The sequence below is a fragment of the Bos javanicus genome, chromosome 16 (genome assembly GCF_032452875.1).
Source record: "Bos javanicus breed banteng chromosome 16, ARS-OSU_banteng_1.0, whole genome shotgun sequence".
NCBI classification, from domain to species: domain Eukaryota; kingdom Metazoa; phylum Chordata; class Mammalia; order Artiodactyla; family Bovidae; genus Bos; species Bos javanicus.
In genome coordinates, this window is record NC_083883.1 from 62,455,461 (window position 1) to 62,464,330 (window position 8,870).

At 46.2% G+C, this 8,870-nt stretch overlaps 1 protein-coding gene and 1 long non-coding RNA gene across 2 annotated transcripts; both read left to right on the plus strand.

Annotated features, from left to right (window-relative positions):
* Window positions 1-944: 944 nt before the first annotated feature.
* On the plus strand, window positions 945-1,256 carry LOC133227423 (histone H4-like). Its single transcript, XM_061381835.1, has one exon. It carries the CDS (start codon window positions 945-947, stop codon window positions 1,254-1,256), a length of 312 nt encoding a protein of 103 aa, XP_061237819.1.
* A 5,238-nt stretch (window positions 1,257-6,494) lies between these two features.
* On the plus strand, window positions 6,495-8,607 carry LOC133227424 (uncharacterized). Its single transcript, XR_009729813.1, has 2 exons — window positions 6,495-6,852; window positions 7,762-8,607. It is a non-coding gene; the product is annotated as an uncharacterized LOC133227424 (long non-coding RNA).
* The last annotated feature ends 263 nt before the right edge of the window (window positions 8,608-8,870 follow it).

Consider the following 8,870-nt stretch of genomic DNA (forward strand, 5'->3'; position numbering starts at 1 on the left):
CAAGGATTGGGGTGAGCCTACCAGCTGTGCCAGCCACATCACCCATCACTCGTCCCTGAACAGGCAAGGCTGGGCAAGGCAGCACAGCTGTTTGTCAGTCCTTACCAGCCCTTAGGGTTCAGTAAAGCATGAGGGTCAGGGTGCAGTTCAAGGCGGATGGGAGCACCGGGCAGGAACTGCAAGGTGGTACCTGCCTGCCTCCCTGGTATGCAAACTGGGCACAGGCTTTGAACACCAGCAAATCAGGCCTCCAAATACTCAGGCAGCAGGAGCATTTGATAGTTTTTTAAAAAGGCATTTAAATGGTTAGCATTTAATTTGTTGGAGTTTATAAAATAAACATTTTTTGGTTTATAATTTTTAAATGATAGTTTATATATTTTTTTCACTGCTTGGAGTTTCATAGGTTTCAGCAGTACCACAGGCATTTGAGGTGGAGGAAAGCTCTGGCATTCTGTGCAGAGGAATGCAGAGGTTGTAGCTGGGGAATCAGCTCCAAGGTGAAGAAGAGGAGCTGAGGTGGGGAAACTGGGAAGGGGGATGAAGCAGGTGGGAAGGGAGAGGTCTCTGATGGGAAAGTGAAAGTCGAACTCAGGCGTGTCTGATTGTTTGCCACCCCATGGACTGTAACCTGCCAGGCTCCTCTGTTCACGGGATTCTCCAGGCAAGAATACTGGAGTGGGTAGCCATTCCCTTCTCCAGGGGATCTTCCCGGCCCAGGGATTGAACCCAGGTCTCCGGCATTGCAGGCAGATTCTTTACCATCTGAGCCACCAGGGAAGAGAAAGCTAAGAATAAATGATGAGTAGCCAAGTGAGCAATGGGGGAATGGTCTGGAGAAATTCCTGAGACTTAGGAGAGATGCTTGCAAAGGGCTTTGGAGTCACTTGGGTGGGTGAGTGGCTCTTATTTAAAGAGATAGGAAATAGATTGCGACAGCAACCATGTCTGGTCGTGGGAAGGGTGGCAAAGGCCTCGGCAACGGGGGGGCTACGCGCCATCGCAAAGTCTTGCGGGACAACATTCAGGGTATTACTAAGCCAGCTATCCGGCGTCTGGCTCGTCGTGGAGGCGTCAAACGTATCTCTGGTCTTATCTACGAAGAGACTCGTGGGGTGCTGAAAGTGTTTCTGGAAAATGTGATCCAGGACGTGGTCACCTATACGGAGCACGCTAAGCGCAAGACTGTTACCGCCATGGATGTGGTCTACGCGCTCAAACGTCAGGGCCGTACCCTTCACGGTTTTGGCGGTTGAGCAAAGCATCTAGCTTGAAACCTTTAGAAAAACTAAAGGCCCTTTTCAGGGCCGCAAAAAAAAAAAAAAAAGAGAGATAGGAAATAATGGACGGCAGCAGTTTGGCCCTTGCCCTTGGCAGAGCCGCTCCCCTTCGAGAAGACATGGGCAGAGTGGAGAGACACGATGGCACCACGTGAGGAAAGCAGAGCCTGAGAATAGCAGGCGCCCTGTTCCTGCCTGGGGGTGACGGTGGGCCCTGCTCCAGGCCTTGAGCAAAGGGGCAAAGGAAGTGAGTGTAAAGGCGCTGCTCTTGAGGCCAGCCGGTGCTGAGGGGGTGTCCTCCGTGACATGTGCATTATCCCAGGGGTCCACGAATCATTTCACTGGTGGCGCTGGAGCAGCCAGATAGGAGTCATGCAGCTGTGGACACAACACAACAGACAGCAATTGCGATCCACGTTGTTTCTGTGCGACTGTTAATCTGCATCTTGTCTATACCTGAGGTGGTGGCCTGGGGAAGCCTCCGGTCACGCAGAGGAGAAACAGGACTCACGTGGTCACAGCTGACACTCAGAGATGCTGGCTTAGTAAACTTTGTGGTACAGTCTAATTAGAATGTGCTAGAGCGACTCCACAGACAAGGCGATGGCACCCCACTCCAGTGTTCTTGCCTGGAAAATCCCGTGGATGGAGGAGCCTGGTGGGCTGCCATCTATGGGGTCGCACAGAGTCGGACATGACTGAAGCGACTTAGCAGCAGCAGCAGCAGAGCGACTCCACGTGAGTCAGCCTGACCTAACTTAATTGGTACCTGATAAACTGCCATCGTGGACACAGCAGGGGAAGGAAAGGGGGGATGAACTGAGAGAACAGCATTGACGTATATGCATTGCTGCTGCTGCTAAGTCGCTTCAGTCGTGTCCGACTCTGTGAGACCCCAGAGACGGCAGCCCATCAGGCTCCCCCGTCCCTGGGATTCTCCAGGCAAGAACACTGGAGTGGGTTGCCATTTCCTTCTCCAATGCATGAAAGTAAAAAGGGAAAGTGAAGTCACTCAGTCATATCTGACTCCTAGCGACCCCATGGACTGAAGCCCACCAAGTTCTTCTGTCCATGGGATTTGCCAGGCAAGAGTACTGGAGTGGGTTGCCATTGCCCTCTCCATATATACACTGCCATGTGTCAAATAGATAGCTGGTGGGTGGCTGCTACATAACACAGGGAGCCCAGCTTGGTGCTCTGTGAAGACCTAGAGGGCTGGGTTGGGGGGGTGTGGGAAGGAGGGTCAGGAGGGAGGGAATGTGCTGTGCTGTGCTTAGTCACTCAGTCTCATCCGACTCTGCGACCCCACGGACCGTAGCCCACCAGGCTCCTCTGTTCATGGGATTCTCCAGGCAAGAATACTGGAGTGGGTTGCCATGCCCTCTTCCAGGGTATCTTCCCAAGCCAGGGATGGAACCCAGGTCTCCCACATTGTAGGCAGATTCTTTACCATCTGAGCCACCAGGGAAGCTGGAGGGAGGGGATGTATATATACTTATAGCTGATTCACATGGTTGTACAGCAGAAACTAACACAACATTGTAAAGCAATTACCCTCCAATTAAAAAGAAAAAAACTGCCATTGGGCACAGGGCCCAAGAAAACTTTCAAATCAGTTCTGGGCTCTGGGTTGATCAGTTCAAGAACGAGATATTTCCCAGTTTCTTCTACCTGCGACAGTTGCACGTCTGTTAGTTGAACCTAGATGTTACCAAATCTATTTCCCTTCTGAAACCAGTCTTGCTTTTGATATTCACTGTGGAAACAGTAACACCCTCCTTAATACACCCACCACCCTGGCTCTGAGATCTTGCTTCCCGCTCAGTCCTTGCTGTTCTGCTCTCAAACATCCTGGTGAACAGAACCTAAGCGCAGACACAGCCTGTCTCCTTTCTGTTGTGAAACATCACTAACACAAAGCAGTTGCACATAACAGACGTTTCTGAAGACGTTGTGGCTAATGAGAGCAGACAGAGCTATTATAGCTTGGGGCAGGAAATAATTTCAAATGCAACGTCAGATATCATTGTTCCTAGAAGTACATCAGACATTCCCAGCCAGCTCCACAACCCCCCACACACACCAGAGGAAGTTCTCTCTGACTGTGTCCCTCCTTGCCACCCTCAGGGAGCCCCAAAGCCAGAGTTGCCCCCAAAGAGATCAAGAAATAGCCCATTCTTCTGTTCTATCCCTTATAGAGATGGAACTACCATTTATCAAGCACCAGGGACTTGATTCGCTGCTCACATCATCTCATGTAATCCTCTCAACAACACCGTGGGACACACACAGATAAGGAAACTTACAGATAAGGAAACTGAGTTTCAAAGATAGCAGCTTGGCTAAAGACACACAGCTGAAACGTGAACCCAGTTCCATCTCCTCTAAGCTCAGACTCGTCATTGTGACCTTTGCTGCCTTTCAGCATAACCTGCTTCTTCGTGTACTCCTTAGGTCATCAGAATTCAGATCTATTACTCACCCCTTAACTCAGCAAAGCTTTCTGTACAGTCAGGTGAAAATTTCCCTAACATTTTCTTCCATGCAATTGAGTCCTTTCCCCAAGAGCTCTCCCTCAAAGACTTCCCTTTCCCGAGATAAGTTTTATATCGGCTCTGATCCCCTTTCCGCTGACTTGTTTCTCCTCACTTGCTTGTCTGGATGGCTTTTGGCTGTCTGTCCCTCCCCCTCCCTCGTTTCTCTGCTTTGTCAGCTCTTCTATGGAAAGAGCTTCATTTCATACTAGGAACTTGGATCCATTTGCTCCACTTCCTTCTCGAAGCAGGTGACTCAAGTCCCACAGAAAAGGGAACAACAGGATGTCTGACTCCTGCACTGAATCCCTCAGAGGAGTTCTCCTGTGGCTGCGGGAGAGAAGGCAGGGCCCTCCCGGTGCTGTGTTTTCTTCCTCTTGTTCCCTTGGCCTTCTTAGAGCTGAGCTTGGCACTCCGTTAAGCCAGAACACTCAGCCCTCTTGAATCCTCATAATTCTTAATTATGTCCTTGCCACTGGTTGGCATAGCAGCCACAGATGTGAGAGAGCACACATTCAGATAGAGTTATAAAATAAACACTGTGGTTCTCCTCCCCAGCCTTGCTCTGAGAGGCTGGAACCACATGAATCCACAGTGCAGCAGAGACTTTAAGCCAGGGAATGGTGAGAAATGACAGCTCAACTTCCCAAAGGCCCTGTGTCCAAGTACCAAGAGAGTAGGATTTATAAACCAATTGAGAGATTGTTTTGAGTACCAATCCATGGAATGATGCTGGGCAGCACTCAATCCTGGTGCATGTGAATGGACCTGGGATGCTCAGGGAAGTCCATGGATAGACACCAAGGAGGGAAGCAGGGTGTGGGATGAATTGGGAGATTGGGATTGGCCTGTGTACACTACTATGTATAAAACTGGGCTTTCTAGGTGGTGCAGTAATAAAGAATCCATCTGCCAATGCAGGAAACGTGGGTTCGATCCCTGGGTCCAGAAGATCCCCTGGAGGAGGAAATGGCAACCTGCTTCAGTGTTCTTGCCTGGAGAATTCTGTGAACAGGGGAGCCTGGCGGGCTACAATCCATAGGGTCACAAAGAGTCAGACACAACCGAGCGTGCACTCCTGCACTGCTTCTTCCGTGGTCTGAGGCCTGCTAGCAGGGAAATTCGTTTTTGTGACAGAAGAAAGGGAAGAAAGAAAGATTTGCCTGTACTAGGGGAACTTAGAGTCTATTTGCAGAGATGGGATATAAAAGATAATTATCCCTTCCACAGAGGCTATGCCAAGTTGTCATTGTGTTAGATGACAGCGGAGGCTACAAGAGTTCAGAGGAGGGAGACAGCACTGACCTGGGAAAGGAAGAAAGGCTTCAGGCCAAGGATGGGGCTCCCCGGCACTTAGCCTTCGGGGCAGGCTGAGTGGGGGAGGGGAGTCAGGGCACTGTCAGAAGGACTAAGCAAAGAGCAGAAGTGTGGGGGCAGGGATGTGATGAAGCATTCAAGAGACAATGAGTCATCCCCCAGGGTTTTCTTTACAGCTTCCACATAATAATGGTCACATAACAGGTTATTATTTTTCTTCTTTAAAAAAAAACCGCAAAATTAAAGCGAGACCCAAATTCTCAATATAGAAAATAAGCCTGTGATGTCAGTGTCCAGTGACACCACGGAGGTGAGAATTCCTGAGCCCGATATGAACTTGAACCCTGTCGAAATTCTCACCCTTGTTTGCTGGAACCTCCATTTATTTAATGCTGTTGTGCAGGAGTCTATTCTTTGGAAAACTTGAAAGTAACCTGGCCAGACCTTCCCTCAATCACTTAGCACAGCGTCAGCAATTGTTTTGGCTTTGTCTTAATGGATCACAAACTTCTCTGTTGTTTTAAAATACTTGGAAGCTATTTGGAGCCAGGAAATGTCTCTTGGAGGAAACTAATCCTGGTAACATTACCTAGACAAATCACTCTGTCTGAATGATATCATATCAGCAGTTGTTGTGGGGGAGGTGAGGGAGCCTTCAGGTGCATTTCCTGAGGATTAGAGTACTGTTTCTGATGAGTACCATCCTGTGTTTCTGAATTTCCCAGTCGGTTTTAGTGGTGGTGGGTTGTCATTTTGGGTTGCCCAGACGGAACTAAGGCGCTTCCATCTCTAAGATATAAACAGGAGGATTTTTGCTTCTCTGATATTTTCTATTGAAGATGTTTTATTGTTCCCATATTTTCCATTGAGGAACATAAGCTGCCTATAACTCCAAATTTATGAGATGTTCTCCTTTATTTATCATTTTTAAAAAATTGTTTTTTAACCTACCTCCTTTCCCCCCACTGGTTACTATCCATTACTAGGGTATTTAGAAAGGAGACGAATTTCTCACTTTATGACTTTAGCAAAGCAAACATTGCCCGAGTGTGGAAGGAGCCAGTCAAGGAGACACTGTGTTCTCTTAGTCATAGACACATACTAGGAAAAATTCAACTAAGCCTCACTTGTGTGTATTAAAATAACCCTTTTCCCAGCTCAGAATCACATTTCAAAGGGTGCCTGGTACAAAGCGAAGCCAAGTATAACCTAGCCACACAACAGTGACAAGGGTAATACATGGTTTTCCATCTTGTTTCAACAGAAGGCTGCTCAGAGCTGGGAATATGCAGAGAACTAGCAGTGAGCAAAGCTGAGCAGAGTGACCTTGAACAAGTCACCTCACTTGTCTGGACATCTTCCTTTAGAAAATGAGGGGGAAATGCCCTGGTACTTTAGCACATGATGACCAAATGAGAAAATAAGTACAAAACGACTTAGTAAACTGCAGGGATTTTTTCTACAGCGCTAAAGGGATTTGGAGAGGTGGCTATTAGGGGAAAATGAGATATGTGCAAAGCTTTTTTAAATTAATTTTAATATCTACCATTTAATGTGATTTAACTTTAGCAATTAGGGGTTCATTAATTATTACCCTAAGAAAATACTGTTACGCAATTACTGTGTCTTCTAAATGAACCATTTCTCTTTTTCACTGTCGTTCAGAATTTTCTCCGTGGAAGAAAAGTATTTAGGAGACAAATTACCTGGAACTTAATGGGGTGAGATTTTTTTAAAGTATCTTCTGTCCAGAGAGAAAAGGCTTTTTCTGATGTACTCAGTATACAGGTTGAACACAGTGATTTATTTGATCATACATTTTCCCCCAAACAATGTAAGGAAAGAGGATGTTCCAGCAAGTCATACAGAGGGAGACGTTGAGGGGAGGGTATAGGAGAAGGAGGAGGAAAAATACCAAGGAAAGCACCAGAAGTATCGAACCATACTGGGTGTCTTCAGAATTGAAAGTGGATAAACAAGGGCTTCCCAGGTGATGCTAGTGGTAAAGAACCCACCTGCCTATGCAGGAGACATAAAATATACGGGTTCGATCCCAGAGGCGGAAAGATCCCCTGGATAAGGACATGGAAACCCACTCCAATACTCTTCCCTGGAGAATCCCATGGACAGAGGATCCTGGAGGGCTACAGCTCATAGCGTGGCAAAGTGTTGAACATGACTGAAGTGACTTAGCTCAAACAAGGCTACTCCTTCGTGAACGGACCACTTAGGCAAGTCCCCACCTGCCTCTGAAGGTGTCTGAGTTTTGACTGGCCCCACCTCCCTTACTCTGCTCTGAAAGCTGATCAATAAGAAGTTGGAGGAACACTTTTCTACCAGGGCCACAGTCTGTCATTTGGGAGAGAGAGTCCTTCCAGGCAAAGCCATGTACAAATTTTCCTGCTTTACTGCCTGAAGCACCGAAGGGCACTCAACCCCCAATAGCTCACTGTCCTGACTTGGAAGTTATCCTCCAAGAGCTTGACTTCTAACTCATTTTCATTTGAGGCAAAATCATTAGGAGAATTGATCCTATGTCGCTAGCAAATGTGACCCCAGCTTTAGTAAATGAAATATCATTTCTCAGCTACTTTGCTATATGACTTAAAGTTGTCTTTGCCTATTTGCAGGAAACTCAGTGGAAACCAACCCTGACGGCCCCCTATGATAGCTGTCAATGCCTCCTGAGACCATGATGGGATGCCATGCACTGCCCTCCTAACAGATCTAGATGCAAAACAATCCCAGAAATCCCCCCTTTTTTTATATTGTGAAGGAAATGCCAACAATGGAGAACCAGGAGGGCAGTGTCTTACCCAAGTACCAATTTCTTTACCCACTGCCTTCTCTCTTCTCTAGCTGCTGGAATCTTGTATCCACAAGTCTAAAGTCCTGATTCTTTTTCACCATTAGATGATTAATGACCACAGAGACTGATTTTTTTTAATTGTTAAAAAAGTAGAGAAAGATTTTATTTTAGTGGGATTTTGTCTAACAATGGTATATGAATGAGATGATGACATACACATTCCTATATCATGCTGGTGTCAGTAGGTTCCTCTACTTCATGAGCAAGCCTTGGAGAGAGCTTGAGGAGCAAGGAGAGAGAGTTAACTGATGATGTTAATTGAAATCCTGAAAGGTTTCTTCCTACAGATATACCCTGAGCACTGCCGACTGCCTCTTTTAAAATTAGTCTCTTAAACAAACTAATTAATTCCTCTGTTTCCCAGATCAGCCAACTAAGACCACAGTGGAAGTAAGAAGAAAATATCTCTGAGAATAAAGCTTTCATGGTCAAATAAAACAAAAATATTAATTCACAGATGTATTTATATGTCAGACAGTTGTCAACAGTCGTGAAGTATAGGTATCTCTGTCCCCTAGGAATTTGCAGTCTAATTGGGAGGAAAAGCACACAACAATTGTAATTTTAAAATGTTCATTGCAAAAAAAAAAAGGGGAGGGTGGGGAAATGGAGACAAATATAAAAAAGAAAATTATTAACTTTTTCATAGGGTTTTTATAAGTATTTTTCTTCATTTTTAGGTGCTTTTAAAAATAAAATGACTACCATACTACATATATATAGTTCTGCTTTTCCCACTTTACTTACCAGGAGAAGTGGAAAAGGAAGTCTTTAATCCCCCCTTCCAACTCTCAACATATATGGTAGATAAAGGATTCATATTACACAGACAAGGGCTCTTACAAATTGAGAGGGAAAAAAAAGGGGAAC